We start from the raw sequence: 21,324 nt of genomic DNA on the forward strand, positions 1-21,324 counted from the left end.
AACATCACTCAAACTGAGATGGGTTTGTTCAGGTGTGTTATTGTTTCACATCCTAGCGTTCCTATAATGCCTACATTTCCCAAAATACTTTCACATAATGGACAATCAGCGTTACGGCAACACTTTTCAGACACTCCCTGAAGGGGAAGACTGCCATCTTTGGGTCAAGAGAGGGGAGGAGCTTTGCTTATGGCCAGAATTTCTAGAAATATATTCTTGGAGTGAAATACAGTATTTAGAAAAGTATTAGTAGAGCATTCCTCAGTGGGTACTTTCCAATGCTTCCATACTTCACTGAGCAAGAGCAGGACAAAATAGAAACACCAATAAGTCCAATAGATCGGATCAATTTAACTGGAGAGTTAAATCAATGCTGTATGAAAAGTGAAAGAAATGTAATGTTAAAAAGACCCAATTGCCAAACCTGTCTGAAACACTTGGGCATGATGTTAAAGTCACAGCTGACAGAACACTTCAAAAGGACCTGACCAGGCAGCCAACCAAGGCTTTTAGCAGTGTGCTAGCACATCAAAAGCACCAGCTAAAAACAGACAAAAAAGGGCCACAGTTGGGCACATACTTGATCAATGAGAACTTTTATCAAGCAAACACTAGTGGCCTCCCCTGGTGCTTCAAAATAGAGCACAGTCGCTAATTGGAGCCCAGCTAATAGCCTGCAGTGCTTGAGTCACAGCAGAACTATGTCAACAGGCTCTTGGATGTGAAAAGTGAAATGAGGTAGAGCAGTAAGCAGCTTGCCTGCAGTAACACACACGTTTCAGAGAACAGTACAGACTTCCATTCATTTCTGAGAGTCTTGTCCTGACCTTAACCATAACTACCAAGAATGTAACCCTTACACTCACCCTATACTTAAATTAGACCTAACCCTGAAATGAAATGTAATGATTGGTGTTACAGGGACATGATTTTTGTCCACATAAAAAGTCAAATTCCCTTTGAGTGCATAAAAAGGTCTTTGTCCCCACAATCTGATTTATACTTGGATGGACACACGTCAGAGTGGCTGCACAGTTGAAGCAGGTTAAAAAAATATCGCCCATGAGGATTCCACTCAAGTGGCTATTCTCACAGCACCTCACAGTTAAGGAGGAAGATTTGAAAGTAGGAGAGCAGATGAAGTGGGCTAATTCTGAATTAGGGCTATTCTGGGCAAAGGCCATTACAGTTGAAAGACCACTTGCACTAGCTACCTCATCAGAGGGAAAAACACACACACATACTTGAATGAATGGGCTGAGTCAGCAGATTCACGCTCACACACCTTTAAAAAGACCCCCCAAGGGTTAGGTGCTGTTTCACACAGTACGCTTTTTTTTTCCCCAGATCACGGTATCCTTCAATGGGAGGGACCTGTTCTGGACAGGGTTTTACTTTTGTGGTTAAATGTCCCTGAGAGACTATCTTTTGTGAGGAGTGATCCAGACAGATTTCAAACAAGAACAAATGAAGTGGTCAAATGATTACGTTTAAAATCTATCACTTCTTCTGTGCTGACCAACCAGATCATGAGGTAGAGGAGTCTGTACCATGAGCTGTAAAATCAGATACATAGTAATAGCTATTTAATTATAATATTGGGGGAAAATAACTGCTATTTTATTATCAAAATGTATTATACACTTTTGGCTATTTATTGTAAAAATGCTTAAAATATATACCCAATTATAAAATAAATGTAAATAAAAATATATAAATAAACACACCAACAGCTGTCAGAATATTGACAGTTACGATGTTATAGTTTCTTAGCAACTGCAAGAAGCAGCATAAAAAAAACAAACAAACGCTGCAGCGTACCTAGTTTTCAAAAACAGTGTTTGTAGATCATTAAAGACTTCTACTGAAGATTTGAATCCATTGGAATCTGCAGTGAAGCATGTTATGGTTTTTATGAATTATTTCTCACTTATCACTCATTAAATCAACCTGAGAAAGTCTGTAGAAAGAGCAGTTCTTAAACTTTAGCAAAAAGAAAAAAAGAAAAAAAAAACCCTTACAGCAAACTTCCATATTTTGACATTGACAGAAACTAGAAAAATAACAAATGCAGACTCACTAAAATGTCTGTGAACATTCCTACATTCAGTTTACAGTGACAGAGTTTGACTCGTTGATTTTGAAAGCATTACATCCCATAATACGATTATCTGAACAACCAAATGTGGTGTCGGCACTACCAATTGAAGCTGGCTGTAAACCAACACAGAGCAAAGTCTGGAGGCTTCAGTTCAGATCATGCTCAGCTAGAAATGGGAACATTTCAAGCTGCTCTTGACGGAAATGAGGACCCGAGTCAGCACACACAAGCTGCAGTCAGTCAAGTCAGATGTTGAGTTGTAATTTAAATTCGAATTTGAGGATTACAACTTGAAAAATGTCAGCTTGAGGGAGAGGGAAAGAAAAAAAACCCAGATGAAATCAGGACTGCAGAACTTAATGCAATAAATGAACAAAACCTTCTGGGTGTCTGATGTTTTACAGTCATGCAGAGTCATTATCGTAATGCCATACTCACACAGTGGAATGAGGGCTTGGTATGAGTTTAAATAACATGGCTTTCATCGTAGAAAAACGTAATGCTGATGGAGAGAACAAATTATGTGCAGTATATACAGTGTTTAACGGAAAGAGGCAAAACCAACTGGCCAGCAGTTATGGCAGCTAGTGTAATAGCTAATTTAGCTGATGGTGTCAGCACATGATAGCTGATGCTTTATTAAATTGCACATCTCATTTCTTAAAACTTAAGATAACACTTCACTGATCTAAAAGGGAAGAGCAGGGACAGAAATTACAGACACTGAGCGAGATTACATACTGTGCCTTCTAGCTGGAATGCTGTGCAAACTATAGATTCATCAGTTTTGACTTTACTCTTCATTATTTGTCTATCTCCAATAAACGTTGCCTTTGTTGTGTACAGTGAAGACTCATCCATAATGACAAGTTCGTTATTAAAAGCCATGTCTAGCCCGACATGTTTTTCCAGACTCTCGTAACTCCCCACACTGCATTTACATTCTTCTGAATATAATTAAGCTGCCTCTGGATAATAATAACAGCCATATACTATAAATTCAATTACGTATGTTTCACATTCAATTTCATTCATATTTCTTGAGCCTCTGAAAATGTGTGTGCAAAGCATGGCAGAATGTTAATGCAATTCATTAAATATGAGAATTATGCAATTACATTGAAATAACTGCAAAATGAAGACTGAACGCAACGCATAGCATGCCATCATAAATAAAAATATAGCCATCTACTGGTTAAGCATTTAACGTGGCAGAGGCCTGGCCTCAGAATCCCTGGCAGGTGAAGTGTTTCTAATAACACAAAACTGTTGCACGGCACACTTGCTTGATGGCGAGACAACGGCCTGTCAATTAAATTGCCGCTTACTTACACAACTGACACGATATCCCCACGCTGCACCTGGTAGTTCCTCACACTCCAACGGCTGAGAAGCACAACATCCGGTGCAGAGGATCCCTCCGGGTTCAGAGAGGGCTGGTGGGGAAAAGGTAAACATGCCTTTTAGTGCTCGCTCTCCTCTCCTCTCCGCTTCAGCAGCCTGGAGACGAGCCAGGACACAGCAACACACACAGGGGCTCAGAGAAGACCCTTTATCTGTCATTATGCATCTGTTTTGGTTTTCTAGAAACAGACAAATTGCCTGAGCTCATACAAATTATTTTTCCTCTGGCACTCCCAGGTCTGTGCTGATAAAGAAAAGCAGGTTCCAGACCAAAGCAGTAACAGTAGAATTGTATAAGTCCTGTTGTCCATATTTTTAAAATACAGAGTTAGAAATGACACGTCTAGCAGAGATTAGTTATAACATAACAGGGGTTATTTTTGGGGGCTGAATTTAATCCTGTCCACCCAGAGAGCAAGGCCAATCACACATGGCTCCCGGCCTTGAATGACTGAGGCATCACGAAGGATCATGTTGTGATCTACCAAATGAACAGAACCAGATGGAGGTCTTAAATACAGTATCATTTATTTCAGTGTTTTTGTGTCCACACTTTCTCAATGTTACAGCTCCTGTTGTTTCAGGTGTGCTTTCCGTTCTAAAAGAAATCAAAAGGGATCATTTTTTCTAGACGTTGGTGGCATTACAGCTTGCTTTTGTGGACGAAATGTTGTATAATATTTAAAAATTAAATTAAATCATAATAATTCAATTACACATGTTTAAAGGGGGGGGGGGGGGGGGGTGCAGCAGGTAGTGGCGCAGTCACACAGCTCCAGGGACCTGGAGGTTGTGGGTTCGATTCCCGCTCCAGGTGACTGTCTGTGGGGAGTTGGTGTGTTCTCCCTGTGTCCGCGTGGGTTTCCTCCGGGTGCTCCGGTTTCCTCCTACAGTCCAAAAACACATGTTTGTAGGTGGATTGGTGACTCAAAAGTGTCTGTAGGTGTGAGTGTGTGAGTGAATGTGTGTGTGTCTGTGCTGCCCTGTGAAGGACTGGTGCCCCCTTGTATTCCCTCTTTGCGCCTAATGATCCCTGAATTGGATAAGGGGTTACAGATAATGAATGAATGAATGAATGAATTAATTAATGTTTAAAGGGAAATGCAATTTTAACAACAAATTATATTCTAAAGTCTGAACATTCTGAAATAAACCCTTTTTAATATTCCAAATAATTAAAACAACTTTTCAAACAAATCAATATAACAGCCCAAGAACAGGGAGAACCTGAGAACAGAACAGAACGAGTGGCTGCAATATTGCTGATATTCATCCTTATGTAAGGAAGCACAATGAGCAATACAGAGGTCAGCAAAATTATTGAGGAAATGTCCACATATCGTAGGATAAGAGGATAACGTAATTATTGTGAAAGGCCAAGCTTTCACGCCTTTCACACCGTGAAGTCTGATTTTCTGCTCTATCTTTTTTTTTTTTTTTAAGAAATTTTTAGGTACCAGGGACCATTTGTGGTCGTCTGCAGGTTGGTGGTCTTACATGGTTGTAAGGGGTCCTATAATTGTTTTGGGCAGTGTTTTGAAATCTTCATACTCTTGGATTACCTGCAAGTTTTCCTCAGAGCAGATAGAATGTACCTATAGGATGTAGCATCTGCAGTCTTAGGTCTATTTGAAAGCCTCTGTTGTTCAGTTCTGTGACAACTACAGTGATGCTTGAGATTTCAAAACGAACCGAAGATCTGAATATAACAAGTTTGTTTAAAGTCTAGTCTGGCCCTCCTACATAAACCACAAGACATGCACATGCTAACAATAACGTCTAGAAGTCTTAAAAAATAATGTATCGGGGTTTGTTTTTCCTCTTTGTGACAGTATATCAAACAACTTGGGTGTGACGAAAGACTCTGGAGCACGAGAGCAGACTGATATGACACAGAGGCATCCGATGAATCATTAAGCCAGATCTCCGCGAGTCATTTCACGCTTGCCGGGATAATTGACAGAATATCTCTTATCTGTCTTTCTAAAATAAATATCCTGACGAGAGCTCCCGGCTGGGGAATTTATCTGTCACACATGGCTGCTCTATCGTTTTTTTTTCTTTCTCCCAGACATACTCTCCCCATTCTGATCCGGTGTCAGCTTTCAACATTGTCCAAGAAGTTCACTTCTCTTTTTCTTTTTTTTCCATTCCAATTACTGCATGAATAGGCAGAGAAGAGCCATTAACAAATGAGACGTTATAAATGAACACGTGAAGCCAGCGACGAAAAAAAAAAAATAAAAATCAGAAAATGAAACAGGGGCACTTGCCTTATTGGTTGTTAGCAAGATAATGAATCTCCCAATTTCAATACATTTATTAAATATTAAACATCTGAAAATTATTAATTTCTACTATTATTCTTGCTTTTCATTTCTGTGCCATGTACTTCAGCCAAACCGATAAAAGCATCTGATGGCTTGGAAAATTTTAACTGAATAAAATGATTAATTAATATGTTAATATTGTGTATTACCTCAACACATTACCACAACCCCTAGGAGAATAACAGATAAATCAAGGATTAATCATTTTCTTATGAATATTAATGGGAAAGAAATCTTGCAGAGTGTTTGGGTTGTGTGTGTGTTTGTATGTGCTGTACGTTGGAGTGTGTCCCACCTGCATCGAAGCACCGTCCACTCGAGCTACATAAGCGAGTCGGTCCAAAACGGTCACCGTCACAGGAACTGCTACAAAAAAGCCGCTGACAAAAGCTCGGATGTACCTTCGCCCCAGTCCTGCTGTCTGAGCCATTACCTGCACAAGAGGGTCACTGCTTTATTAATAAGAAAACCCCCACGCTTTCCAGTCTCCGAGGACTACGTTGCACATTATTTTGCCTATGATTTAAGAAAAAAAATAATAAAATACTCTTATGACAGGGCTTATTTTGGCTTGAAGGTGGACAGTACAGCGCAGACCTATGTCACTCATTCAGTTATAATGATACCGTGCTGGAGAAACACTGAGAAACTGCAGGGGATGCCCACACATCTCTTCACTCACTTGGATTCAGTGTGGTGTTCACTGCAGCAAATTCCAGCTGGTTGAATTTGCAGATGCAGAAGCCAGGTATACAAGGGTCAACTATATGAGGATTTCAAAAAGCAATTACAGTGGAAGTTGAAGGAAAGAATGGCATCAAGTTCTGCTGATGGCTCCTAGGCACTTACGCAGTTTTAAATCTTTTTATGTTGAAATAAATAAAAACAATTATCAGAAAAAAAATAAAAACAGACTTGAAAGATATTTACAGACATTTTAAAGCCTTGCAGTGCTGACTGAAGACAGGAAAAACAGAACTAAAAACAGCCTACAGATAAAGATTCCTGAGAGATGACTGACTGCTGGTCTATAAAACATTGTTCTAGCGCAGTGTATTTGCATAATGATGAACTCTCTCAAACAGAAAACATGGGATTGAAGAGGTCCCCAAACACAACCCGAACCTGAGAGAACAAACCGCTTTAAACATTCTGTTTTCTTCTAGGGAAAGACGGGCTTGTGTGTGTGTGTGTGTGTATGCTGCATACTGTGGGGAAGAATAGACTTGCCAATTAAAGCTGTCCTCTGTTTTACTGCATGGCCTCTGGCTTACTGAAGCTTGACGCAACAAAACTAATTAAAAGGGTAAGTGAGGAGCAAGATTACCTAACTAACTGCTGATTACCTCCCTTTAACAACAGTAACATTAAGGCAATGGCCTTTTGAGAAAGGTCACTGCAGTCTGAAAGCTCCTGACAACACAGGCCTTCTGAAAGGACAATGTTGTAGCAAAGGTAGCACTGCTTAAACATTTTAATAACAAATCAGTTATTTTTAATCTTCCTTCAAATCTTATTAAAAAGTAAATATATTATTAATACACACTATTCAGAACCTGGTAATAATCAGCTCTCAGTAAACTGAATGAAGTTGTACTTTTCATTATTATTCACACATTCATTTTCTGTAACCACTTCATTCTGTTCATGGTCACGGTGGGTCCAGACCTTACCCGGAAACACGAGAAGAACGCACCATAGACGGGGCACCACTCCATCACAGGGCATTACACATTCACTCACAACTACGTGCACTTCTGAATAACCTACTGACATACCTAAATATTCCCTATTTGGCCTGAGGGACCAAACACCTCACAGACAGTGACCTGCGGCAAGGTTTGAACCCACAAACCCGGAGCTGTGTGTTTGGACAGCTTGCCCAATCTTATTTATGTGAATATGAAAATATAGCTTTCTTTATCCTTCAGGAAACCGAAGACTACCACACACACACACACGCACACACACACACACACACACGCACACACACACACACATTAGTCTGTGTGTAACAAAACTTTTACACTAATTCAGGAAAAATAACTGACACACAATCTGCGGCATTTTCATATTCAGCACCAAAACCTCTTCACATCCTGTTGGAAAACACACAATAAAACCCTTGATGTTGCCTTATGTTAACAGCAAGAAATGATGAAACTGCAATCAGCAGTGTAGACAACTTTCCATTTAGGTTCTTAATGCAATAATCAGAAACTAAAATACGATTGATCATCTCTATATACCATTCATTTTCAGTGTTGAGTGTGAAGCTGAATGAAGCCTGTGCAGGTCATTCTGAGGAGCTGTAATAAGAGTAACCGAAAAATGCTCTCTCCTGAGTACCTGACATGAATTTCCTCTAAAAACACTCGACTAATGATGGAAACATGAAGGCAACAGAGCGGAAAGCCAACTCAAGCGCATAAAACTAGGATGTCAAGACCATGTTGGCATTTTACAAATCATTTTAAAACAAAATCCATTAGGCAGAGTGACTCCAATTACAATAGGAGAGGAATAATCAGAACTTTTCAGAGAAGCTCTGAAGGTTTGTCCCACACCTTTGCTCTGAAGCAGTCTCCTGTGCCTCAGGCTAAAAGACTTCAGACTGGGCTCTAAAGAAGGCTGAAGAGTAAAGGGATGTCTGAAATGTGGGGGGAAAGTAAACCGCAGGGTGAATCAGAACTGAATCACTGAAAAAAAAAACGACAAAGATTTTTCTTTTCTGAGACATGAAGCGCAGGACACTGTCAAACAGAGTAAAACTAACACTGATATTTTTAATGTAGTTGAACCTATTCTATTAGAATATGCTTTTAGAGAGATATGGTTTGTGTACAAAGTTACACAGGGTCCTGCTGCTGTTAGTGGTGCAGTCTGGGAGATTTGTCTAATAATGAGGTCACATTTGATTGGTCAGAATTGGCCCAGCCTGCGGTTTAATTCTTAAAGAAACTTTCCAACACCCAGTGGAAAGCCTTCCCTTATTATTAGTGGTTGCTACTGCAGAAAAGGACAATAAGCAGATGTCCACAAGCTTTTGCCCCTTATGACTTTTAGCAATGACAAAACGTGATAGGTTATGCATTGTCCCCCCACCATCCCCCCAAACAAAAAAATAAATAAATAAATAGTGGGCCGCAAAATGTATTTGACAGAGCGATGTCCTGGAAGAAACACATCTGATCCCCTAGAGAACCTTTCAAAATGTTCCTAACAAACCACATGGAAGCCATATTGATCAGTAATCTAAAAGAGGTTCTCGTAAGACATAACTCCAGAGAGGCTTCTCTGGTACCATTATCTTTGAGAGTCTAGTTCTATAGTGATGGTGTACATTAAAGGTTCTGCCATTATTTATTACAGTTAAGAGTCTTCCACCTCCAAGCAGTGAGGAGTAGGCAAAAAGGAATTTTCTAGCAATAACCACTGCTAAATAAGCTGTGTTGATATATGAGTAACTCTGCCAAGTACCATCTGTCAGGGTGTTCTAACAGTAATCCCTTTCCAGAGCATACTGTGAAATCTTGCCACTTTACCCCAGAGCAACATGGGGGACTTTTTTCTATATTTCCTTAAATTATATATTTTTAATCTGCCCATGCTAATCAAACCATACACATTCACATCAGGCACCCACAATCTCAAAATGGAGGGCTGGACTGAAGCCCACCTTGGATGTTACAAATCTTGGAGGTGTGAGGCTAAAAACATTTACAGCTTTATTCTTGTAAATCTAGACATCTGTGCTGGTCAAAAGGCATGACAACAGCCTAAACTAGCAAAACCAGCATGGAACTCATGGACAGTAAATTTTGCTAGGAGCAAATGTGAGTGAATCGCCACCAAATAGCTTCATGTTAACTTGTGGTTGTACATTTGGCTGAGCTGCTCCTTTAAGAACATATGTAAAATTACCACAGCTCAGAAAATGAGATTTATTTAAAGGGCTAAAGATCGCAGGGTGGCAAGGGCCCAAATTTACAAACTTTAATTCCTCTACAGATGGAAACGTAACACACCACTGCTTCTGCCTGCAATCACGACAAATTAGACCCCGCTACACAGCTCAGTATGAAATGGTGCATGTTAGTATTACATGAAAGCAGAAACATGCCCTCTTATCCATGCTTGAGCTTCCAATGTGCTTTTGAAGCAGTTAAACATTAGCTGATCTACTACATGGAATTCCGTGACCTCCAGCATGCGACTGCAGCATCACTGTAACACAGTTTAACTGCAATGAATTTGACTGTATTAGTCATGGGTCATTCCATGTCCAATTGACTGAAGTCAGAGCCTCCACAACCACCCGCTATTCATTTGGAAGCCACTGTAGAATTGGCCACAACAATTAGGAGCTGTGTTTCAATATCTTCAGTAATAAATCGATAAACAGATCAATTTGCTGGGTTTTATAGCTAGAAGTGTTTATTTGATTGTAACTGTCAGAACACAATTTCCCAGTATCTGCTTACTTTATTTTTAAGATAAATAAACATCATGTACATTTTTCCTGAAATCTAAAATTATACAAACCACTTACACACTTCCCTCTCTTAATCTACAACAATCATCCCTGGTTCCAGTGGAAGCAGAGCAAGAAATCTCAGATTTTAAACATGTTTTGGCTGACTCACACCGCCTGGGGTAAGGGGGAAAAAAACCTTCCTTTGAAAAGGGAAACCAATAATTTTTTTCTAATTTGGGCATAATGAAATCCAAGTCTATGAGAGGGGTCTAAGGCAGTGGCTGATGCTCCACTCTGAGAACCATATGCAGTCAGGACTGCTCACAGTAGTGGGGTTAGGTACCAGACATCCAAACCATTTAATGGCATTAAAATAGGGTGACCAGACGTCCTCTTTTACCCGGACATGTCCTCTTTTTTAGACTTAAAAATATGTCTGGCCGGAATTTCACAAACGTCCGGGATTTAGTTTTTCTAGAGCTTACATAGAACTTCGAGAAGCATTTCGTTCACAAACTAGTCCCGCCCTCCCCTACTCTGATGGGTTCGCTTAAGGTTGTGAAGTAGCCTAAAATCTTCTGATTGGACGGTGTGACTGTAGAGCTACCGTTATTGGTCGATAACCTTCTCTGTAAACATTTAATTGGTCAGTCTGCACGTCAGTTGTCCTTGTTTACGTCAGGCAAAGCTCATGTACCTACCCTTATCTCGAGCAGCTATGCCGAAACGTTAATGTAAGTTCTTGGATGAATTAAAAAAGAAATTCCCATGTTTTGTGTAGCAAATAAAGGTGTAAAGGACCTAAGCATACAACAGCAGCGAGGGGCGAGACCTCATCACCCCGAGACGTGTCCTTTTTCATCTCAGATTCACCCTAATTAAAAGCTAGATCAAACGGCTGTTAGATGACACTGTTAAGAATATACTGGCACCTGTGATATTGTTTCACAGTAGTTTTAAGATAGATTGTGGCCTAAACAGTTTTTACTGTTCATTTGCGGTGGAGAGGTATATACAGGTGTATTGGGAAAAAATACCACCAAAGAAAATGTAATATATATTTTAGGCTACTATTACACCACACTATCTCATATTAAACTACACTGTTAGATAAAAACATGTACGCCATTTTTGGATAGGTAGTAAAATATATGAATATGAATCACCATCATCACCACTGTAACAAAACCTAAATCAGTAAATATCTCTACAGGACACCATTTGACAACAAAACAATCTGAAATACTGTATTTACATTTCAATTGTTGCATTATGAAGAAACTTTGAGAAATCTGGGTACTTCCACTTTAATGTGCTTTTCAGTATACGTAACTACAGACTAACTGAAGTGCACAGACCAGCAGAGGTGCACAGAAATACAAACTACACTACAAACATTACACCAGAACAGGCTCCACGAAGAACATTGAAAAGTCTGTGAATGTTATGTAACGTTACTCTTTCTCCAACTTTTTTTCTCCGCGGGATTACGTAGGTCTCGTGAGTGTCCGTTATTTAAATCCTGTTTTGCTTAAGCTGTGTTAGAGAGTTAACGTTAGCCAGACGCTAGTTTTCTTGTCTAACTATGCGTTGGGGTCCAGTTAAGCGCTCGCTTCACTAGTGTGAAGAAGAGTGACAGAAACACGGTGGAAAAGTGCACATTCTACATGAACATTGTGATGTTCTAGTGACATTTTCACGCTTGAGCTTTACCACTCTCCACACTCGACCCATTTCACTCACCTCCAGCGTGGGTACTCCGCCGAATACGTCACGCCTCCGTCAGAGCACCCGGGTCCTAAGGTCCTAACGCCGGTCTTTTCACAGCACACACAAAAAAACATCTGTTAGCTAATATTGGCTAATAGTGCACAGACCTTGTCCCAGTAGGTTGTTTTATATCGCGACAACCCGCGGCATCCAGAAGGATAAACAACAACAAAAAAAATATGTTAGAAGTAATGACTAGTAATAGAGAGTTATGTTTAGATTAACTGTAATATCATCTGCTAATGAGGAACTATCCTCTTCTCGTGACAAAGACCAGTTGTCTTGTGGCTTAATCGAGCAATAACATTCAGCGCCATAATCACTTCCTGCCCTCCAACTGCTGTTCATGAAGTGACCTGATATCATTTGAAAACAACATAATGGATGGATGGATATTGGTCTCCAGTGGAATGAATCCCTCTTCTGAGTGCACTTTTCGCTGTGCCACTGACATGTAAACAGCATTTAAAGACCCCTTTCAGGAAAACTATTTCCTATCTTAACTTTAACATGTCTTTGTGGCACTTTTTCACATACTAGTATTACCGTCATAGCTGAGCGTTTCCACTTTGAAACAGTATTTAAAGACAATATCAAACAGGTGAATTAATAAATAATAATAATATTTAATAAATTAATAATTAATAAATAATAAATCTATAACAAAAATCCTGTCAAATGAGGTGGGTTTTTCAAGCAGCAGGACAGTGAAAAGAGGTTAAGTGGCAGGAGTTAGTTGCAAAGATCCCTGCACATACTAACAAAGATGTAGTTATATTTATGCAAATTGTAAGCTTTTAGGATTATTTTTCTAAATATGTCATTCTGATGAACACAAATGAGATTACAATGGTTCAATGACCATCTACATTTTAAGTTATAGGCCTAGCTGACCTTAAACTTCTATATTTAAAAACATTATATCAAACCTCCTTTAGATTTTCAACTAAAAACAAAGCTCTGGAAATATTATAACTCTGTTTCTTAAAGTTGATTTGGGATTTGGTTTAATGCCAATACAGCCAAAAAAAAATACTATAATTCTTCAATATATATGTATAATATCTATATAATACTTATAGTAGATACATAAGGTGATATTACATAACCACACTAATTTAAAAGAAGACAAATGGGGTGATGTTTCCAAGCAGGCATTTACGTGTTTACCCCCCCTCACAGTGAACCCTGAATCTGGCCTTGAACATTAAAAATAACTAATCATATTACATGTGAAGGGGTCATATACTGCATGGCTAGGTCAGGTCCTGTTGTTGGATAATTCATTCTGGATCACAAACGCCATTCCACCTCATTCCAAATGTGTTGGAAAGTGTTGCATCATTCCAGAGAAGAGCGTTCCACGACTCCACAGCCTTATGCTTAGGGGCTTCATAACCCTCTATTCCACATTCAGCATTGGGCATGGTCACTTCAGGCTAGTGTGAGCATTGTTTTTTTTTATAATAGTTGCACAGTTAAATTAAATAAATTCACTAATTTATAATTGTATTTTGACATGGAAAAATATCTGTAACTGCTTATCCAGTTTAGGGTCGCGGTGTGTCCAGAGCCTACCTGGAATCATTGGGCGCAAGGCGGGAACACACCCTGGAGGTGTATTCACACACACTCACACATTCGGACACTTTTGAGTCACCAATCCACTTACCAACGTGTGTTTTTGGACTGTGGGAGGAAACCAGAGCACCCAGAGAAAACCCACGTGGACACAGGGAGAACACACCACACTCCTCACAGACAGTCACCTGGAGGAAACCCACGTAGACACAGGGAGAACACACCACACTCCTCACAGACACTCACCTGGAGCGGGACACGAACCCACAACCTCCAGGTCCCTGGAGCTCTGTGACTGTGACGCTACACTGTGATGCCACATCATGGAAAAATATTGTTGACAAATATGAATTAAAACCACAAACCAAAGCAGAATTAGTTGTAATCTTAAAACACCCTGTACATCAACCAATCTTTATTCATGGCTAATATTCAACATTTACAAATAAAAATTTTCATTGCAACATTCAAAGCTATGAACTGGTTACATTTTTCATATAAACACAGTTTGTACAAAATCTGTAACACAGGCTTCATGGAATACTTTTATCCCATTGCATGATATAAAGTACAACTTTACAGGTTCAAAAAATTGAACAAACCAACAAACAAACAAAGAAAAAAAGATAAAACCTAATCCATATAAAAGGTGAGACAAAGTGAGAGAGAGATAGAGCGATATACAAGAATACTAGTTGACTTTCTAAAACTGGTCACTAGGCAATCCATTAAACTTTATAAAATGTCATTGCCTAAAATGAGCAACTTTTTTTCAGAGCATAGGCATATGTGAACACAACTGCAACACTGTTAATTAAATAGTTCACACAAGCAAAGTACTAATGGCCACCATTTACAGATTCATTAGTTCCCATGCCCGACTTAATTCTACTGGGGACTGGAAATCGAATACTGACACATTCTCTCTAAAATTTTAAACTGTGCTTTTTCACAATATATTGATAAAGATTTTCATGATGTGAAATCATTTCAAACTGTGCAAAGTGAAGGTCTACACTAAATAATTTATAAACATGTTGTTATGGTGGAAATTCAAATGCAAATATATTGTTAATATGTATAATCACCAGAGAGTAGTTCAACAGGTTAGTACCTCATCTATTTTTCTGCTTACTCAGACTGAAATCAATTCACTCGAAAAGTTCAGTGTCCCAGGATTTTTAATGAGGGATATGAGTTAAAGACTGTTGGAAATTATAGCACATTTTTCTGAATGAAATGCTCTGGGCTAGCTGAGTGTTTTCTCTCGGTGACTAGAGGGGGTGAGGAGGGGATTAAATGATGATATGATGATATTACTGGTTAATATTATTTCTCCCCACCCACTGATGCATTGTGATGTAATCAAAGCTCAATACATTTTAGAGGCAAGCAAAAGTCATTACATTTTGACTGAAGTACACACAAGCTTAATTTTGTCTTTTAAATGAAATGATCTCATGAATGGGTTTTAATATAACCAGAGACATTAACTAACAAGGTGAAAATTCTGATTTCAGGTCGACAGAGGGATCAGCTAGCTTGGTCTAGTAGAAAGTAGATTAAAAATCCCTGTGTTAAAACGTACAAAGAATCAGAAATGTACAGTGTGATGTGTGTTAACTTCTAAAATGCATAAAAGATTATATATTTTCATGTACAGAGTACATTAGTAGCAGAAGCAATAATTCATTTTCCCTACATACATTTTGCTAAGCTCCAGAAGCATAGGTAACCCTTTGAGTAAGTAGAAAAAAATGTATTAAACATCAGCGATAATTAATTAAATCAAACCTGTGCAAAGTTCTGATTTTGCAGGTTGGCAGTGAAAGAGCTTATGCTGCTTCATAACAGGTTAGAATTTAGAAAGAATTTTTCCCTTGGGGACATTTTAAAACATAATAATAATAATAATAATAATAATCATAAATGCCTCTTCTAGGCTGGCACGGTAGACGGTGCAGCAATAATACATGGTAGTATATCTTTATTCAAGCCTGAAAGCAATGTCAGTTTGTCCTTGAAAGTCTTTTAGGAATGTCCTGTATTAAAAAGATAGAATAGGATTCGTGACCGGGACACACTTGATAATAAAAATCTAAATGTATACATTCAATAAGAAAATCACAGTCATAAATGAAAAAGACAAAAGTGTTACAAAAATGTACAGTTTTCTTAAAATTTTGTGTTGCCATGCATGGCCCCAATCTGAGGTGTTTTTGGCAGTCAGAACTCGTCTTTCACTTACAAAATCAGTTTTGTGCATGCCCACCTGAACACACAAGCCAAGACTTTAAGTTAAGCTCTACCCTTAGCCTAGTATGAGGCTGTCAATATTGTTTCTAGGAACCACGTTGATTATAGAACTTTTTAGAGACAGATGACCTAAATCTGCCTACAACAGAACAGCATACAGCATCTGACATCTCTGAAATCTGAATTAATAAAAGCCCATCTGAGGAAAACTTTTTTTGTGCTACGAACATCACACTTTTGAGGAAACTACACTGGTTAATATTGCTTGATGCTGTACATGCCTCATGCTATCATAAGTCTATGCCTCGGCACACTGTATTAAAAGCACATTATCAAGTACGAGCATTCACGCTTACACGTGAGTTAAGCTTCCCTATCTATTCTCACCCACAGAAATGCTAATACTGTTTTGTATCTTTGGCACAATACTCGGAGACCACACGATTTCATTACATGGCACAATTAACGGTCAGGCAGGTTCGGCAGATACAAGGCTACATTAGAAAGAAACACTAAGAAATAAATGTAGCACCTTTCAGCCATTCCAGAAAGTACAAAGCGGTTAAAACAAATCTGCAGGTCTAGCTGCATGTCGTTGTATATATAAGGCCTAAAAACTGTGCCGTCGCTTAGGGTGGATACTGTACAGGTGTGGGATTTGTACATCTATCAAAAATACCTTACTAGCTGTACGCCTGGGAACCTTGCTTTAAGTGGGATGTGGACCTGCCAGATCTAAAGACTGAACTGTAAACTATATGCCCTTTTTCATTAGAATTCTAATCTCTTCATGGCTATGCTTGTACATCAGTTTCACCAGCCAAGAATGTCTATTCATGGAAAATAAGTTGAGATTATGTAGCCCTGAGTCAATTCAAGTTCAGCCTGAAATAAAACAGATCAAGAGAACTTTTTACTGAATTTGAATTGAACCAGACCCAATTGAATGGCGTAAATAAAAAAGGCCATCCATTAAAAAATAATAAACATAAAAAAAAAACATAGCAGTACATCTGCGAACATAAGAAGCCTTTTCTCTTCTTCTTCTTCTTCATCATCTTTTTAGTTTACACACATGCCCACAAGACGACTGCCACCATGATAGAAACTGAAATAGAAACAGTTATATTCCATTTTTGGCTATACAAAAAAATAAAACTGCATCTATAAAAAGTTATCCTGCTTTACCCTCAAGTAACCCATGGTAAGAGTTTATAGTAGTTGTGTGAATTCCACTGCTGTTGGCCTTTAAAGTTCCAGGAATCTACAGCTGGGATACTTTCCTTGGCGTAAGTCTGTGTCTGGGCTCCGAGTGGATCCTCTGTGTGCGGTTGAGCTGGGGTTTGTTGGGCAGGTTGGGGTTATCTGCAGTGGGTGGGACGGAAAGGCTGTGGGGGAGGGGTGTGGCCCGGCGAGGGTTGTTACGTTCATACACGCTGTAAGGGGGCGGGGTTTTGCTGCCTCTCCGGACAGGGTTATCCGGCAGTGGGATGGCAGCAGGGGTCAAAGGGGGCTCGGTGGAGGGCAGCTCGATCCCACAGGTTTCAGACACGCTGCAGCGGCTCAGAGACGAGATCCCACTGCTGTAGCTGCCTGAGCGAGCCGGAGAGTGGGATGCCAGACTGCCCACAGGAAGGCCATCAGTGGGTGATGGGGTCAGTGGGGGAGCCGTGGTCTGCAGAGGGAATACGATGGTCATTACTACACAGGAATGGCAAAAGCTATACAAATTAACTTAAGAAAAAATAATAAGTGTGATACATATGTAAGCATGTGAGGATGTTATTGTACACTCAAGCTGCTTTTGAATGCATCACTGAAAGAGAAATGTTGACATGCATCCACCCTGACAGGATAGTTTGAAGCACCTATGTCTGCAGTCCCAAACTGTATATTGTATAGAAGGTCCAAAAGCATACTTAAAGACTCCTTGGGTATTTACATAAGCACATAGTGCATTCAAAATTGCAGAATAAAATTCTTTAATGATAAAATATACTTCAGCATGGTTACTGAAATGACTACTGGCAAAAAAAAAGTATGCATTAAGCATGGTGCTTTACATCAATAACAGTGAATAGAGCTGAGCAGCAGATTGATGCCTACCTTTTGAGGAGATCTTGCTGTTGGCATGGGAGACAGAGACCTGATGTTCTTCCCTAGAGTTGTTGTAGACACACATGCGCACGCACACACACACACAGGGATAACACCAAAGCGCATCACTCATCATGTAGAACTTATGTAATCTGATGTGTTTCAGGGTAACAGTGAACAGCCGTACCTGTCTCAGTGTGAGGGACATTGGCCTCGGGTCGTGGTAGACTAGTGTCTATCTGGAATGGAATCATTCTCTGTAAGTGAGAAAAAGAAACAGAAACAGATCATACCACATGTCACACACACTTCTGTGATACGTAGGTGAATTCCCCTGCCCGTGGCTGACCTGTGTAGGGTCCAGTGGGCTGGGGAACATGCCGCTGCACAGTCTATCTCTAGGGGACAGACACGAGTTCTCTCTGCTGTGTTTGTGTTTGTCCGACGGCAGTGGAGACGAGGACGGAAGAGTATCTAAAGATGAGGATCAGTATTAACAAAAAACAAGGAAATAACACCAGGGAAAAAAACATTATCTTGTTCATTTATCACACTGGGTTTTCAACAAAAAATCTAATATATTTCAAGATGACTGCATTAACAGGGTTTATTAAAGTATGATTTATAGCATTCAGGAGATGAGGTGATTTAACCAAGCAAATCAAAGCATGAAAACACCAGGGAAATAGAGTTTCAAACAAGAAGTAAAGAAAAACATCTATTTTGCTTTAATTCATTTATTTAAAAACATTAACCACTCTGCTACAATGCAATAAAAAGCCCACATCTGCATCAACAGTAACTAATAAAGTACTTTGAGCATGATAGTGCTGTGTGTAAAATATATGCTTTTGAAGACTACTGTCATGACTACTGAAATTAATCATATTTGTTTGGTTTTTTTGGGAGGCGGCACGGTGGTGCAGCAGATAGGTGTCGTAGTCACACAGCTCCAGGGACCTGGAGGTTGTGGGTTAAAGCCCCACTCCGGGTGACTGTCTGTGAGGAGTTTGGTGTGTTCTCCCTGTGTACGCATGGGTTTCCTCTGGGTGCTCCGGTTTCCTCCCATGGAAGCATGGGGGATTGGCAACTCAAAAGTCCATAGGTGTGAGTGTGTGTTGCCCTGTGAGGGACTGGCGCTCCCTCCAGGGTGTGTTCCTGCCTTGCGCCGAGTGATTCTGTGTAGGCTCCGGACCCACTGCGACCATGAACTGGAAAAGCGCTTAAAGACGATGAATGAAGAATGATTGAATGTTTTTTTTTTTTGAAGGTCTTGATTATCACTTCCATATTATCATCACAAGTCATCGAATATATTGAACATATTATTGCATTATATCTATACTGTGTAATCCTCGTTTACAGTGGAAATCAAAATATAAACACATCGCTCAGGTAAGTTGCAACACTGATGTAAAAACATGAGAGTTTATATCTGCCTGGCATTACAAAATCCAGACTGTAGCAAGTGGTATGAAAGAATAAACAGAGGGCTGACTGGTGTTCTCATGCTGAAGCCAAATCCAGAGCACTTCTCAGGAGCTGCCCACCTACACTCACTCACCTCTATTGCTTGAGGGCACTGAGCTGGTCACATTGTGAGAGCCCGAGTGGTTGGAGCTGAGGCTCGAGGTAGATGGACTCGGCTGTGGAGAGAAAGAGGCAGACATGATGAGAATGACAACACCAGCCTAATCAATATATCCCTCAAAGATAATCACCCTTCATACACCCTTTTATAAGACACAACAAGAATGTCAGAAGAAAAACTGAAAAGTTGTGGACATGTTCAGTGTGTACTGGTGGAATGGAGGCATAACTACTACAAAGCCACTGGAGCACACACCTGCATGTTAAAGACTTCATCCGAGCTCTCTGATTGGCCAGTGATGTTGCTGACGTCGTTGGAGGCCTGGGATGACAGTGAGGATGAAGAGTAGCGATTGACCGCAGGGTAACTGAGGGGACTGGCAAACCAAAAACAAACACACATCAAACTCATCAAACATTATCTGCCAAACAAATTAAGACGTTACTATCTAAATATAGAGTGATCAGCCTTAGAATATACTTAAAAATATATAGCACATAGTTGTTAGTGAAGTATTTTGAGTGGAAATGTTGCTATCCACTTTGTTGTTTCATTTGTTAGTGTGTTGCTTGTTTATCTTTGTGTCTCCTGCAAGAACTATGTAACTTGTCTGTGGAAGTGCTTATGGTATCGCTTTAAAGCCATTTAAAACGTTATTTGAACAAGAGGGCTATAGTTATGGAGTCTAGCATATCAACAGTGTATCAACCTGGACTCCTACAGATGGACCGAAAAGTCAAAGCAGTGTCATTACAATATTAATCAAATTTAGAGCTTTCACTGCCCTTGTAAATATATTATCATCTAAGCATTAAAGTCTCTTTTGGAATGGTCAGCTGAGTTCTTTGTAAAAGCACAGAACATGACATGAATGCTGAACACAGACCTGCGCCTTGCCACTATTCGTCCTCCCTCTGGACTAATAGCATTTGGCACAGGTGTCCTGCAGGTGCGAGGACTGCCGTTGGCAAAATGCAGTGGACTCACTCGCACATACGCTGGAAACTCTTGAGGCTGGCAAGAGGAACAGAAGGTATTATTGATCCAAAGTACAATAGTTGCTGGTTCTAAGCAAACCTCATATCTTATCAGTTATTCTTAAATATCAATGTAAGTTAATGTAAGATGATTTTACTTTAAGTGTTCTGAAAGTTCTGAAATGTAAATGGGGGTTTGTATTTTCAAATGCCACTTTATTTGAAACATCTTCCCTCTAGCCCCTTTTATTCTGTTGATAAATATATCTGCCAGTGTAATATACCTATAGTGTAGTTATATAAAAGGGTATCCATAAAAAGTGGGCACTGTGTGGACAATAAATGTGTAGCTAATAAAATAAATGGTCACTGTTCAGAAATTATTCGACGTGCCTGTATGCCCAAACTGGATCGCATCACATGAAACTGGTCGACCAGCTTTTTGTGGAGTGGACGCATGTCCTGTGGAACAAACTTCTCATGCACAGCCAAGCCGTACTCCAGAATATGTGCCTATGGAGAAGACATACATTTTTATCTTTAAAAACCACATAATCAAATCAAAAGCACACTTGGCTAAGCACGTTTCAGTATGGATTGGATTTTTTGCAGCAAACGTTACCTGCTCAAACATGAGCTCACGGAGACGTGTGATCTTATCTCCATCCTCAGGATGATTGGAAATGTAATCTTTCGCAAAGAAAGCCTGCAACAATACATACTCAGAAGTGAAAGCCTGC

The 21,324-nt window shown here is 39.7% G+C and overlaps 2 protein-coding genes across 4 annotated transcripts in view; both read right to left on the bottom strand.

Moving 5' to 3' along the window:
- The window catches only part of immp2l (inner mitochondrial membrane peptidase subunit 2), a 104,541-nt gene extending 92,127 nt beyond the window's left edge, over positions 1-12,414 (bottom strand). Inside the window, exons 1-3 of one of the 3 annotated variants that reach the window (XM_066649830.1) lie at positions 12,056-12,405; positions 6,131-6,268; positions 3,434-3,537 (exon numbers count right to left, since the gene is read on the bottom strand). In XM_066649830.1, the coding sequence (XP_066505927.1) occupies positions 3,434-3,537; positions 6,131-6,265 (239 nt within the window). In that variant the 5' untranslated portion in view covers positions 6,266-6,268; positions 12,056-12,405. Of the gene's footprint in view, positions 1-3,433; positions 3,538-6,130; positions 6,269-12,055 lie in introns of all 3 variants that reach the window. The other 2 variants (XM_066649831.1, XM_066649832.1) reach the window with 2 other exon arrangements.
- Positions 12,415-14,101: 1,687 nt separating this feature from the next.
- Positions 14,102-21,324, bottom strand: part of dock4 (dedicator of cytokinesis 4) — a 76,505-nt gene continuing 69,282 nt past the window's right edge. Inside the window, exons 44-52 of the mRNA XM_066649003.1 lie at positions 21,207-21,290; positions 20,978-21,097; positions 20,494-20,621; positions 19,863-19,983; positions 19,581-19,662; positions 18,366-18,490; positions 18,204-18,273; positions 18,026-18,078; positions 14,102-17,594 (exon numbers count right to left, since the gene is read on the bottom strand). Of these exons, the coding sequence (XP_066505100.1) occupies positions 17,184-17,594; positions 18,026-18,078; positions 18,204-18,273; positions 18,366-18,490; positions 19,581-19,662; positions 19,863-19,983; positions 20,494-20,621; positions 20,978-21,097; positions 21,207-21,290 (1,194 nt within the window). The 3' untranslated portion in view covers positions 14,102-17,183. The remainder of the gene's footprint in view (positions 17,595-18,025; positions 18,079-18,203; positions 18,274-18,365; positions 18,491-19,580; positions 19,663-19,862; positions 19,984-20,493; positions 20,622-20,977; positions 21,098-21,206; positions 21,291-21,324) is intronic.

This window comes from Hoplias malabaricus, chromosome 17 (genome assembly GCF_029633855.1).
Source record: "Hoplias malabaricus isolate fHopMal1 chromosome 17, fHopMal1.hap1, whole genome shotgun sequence".
Lineage (NCBI taxonomy): Eukaryota > Metazoa > Chordata > Actinopteri > Characiformes > Erythrinidae > Hoplias > Hoplias malabaricus.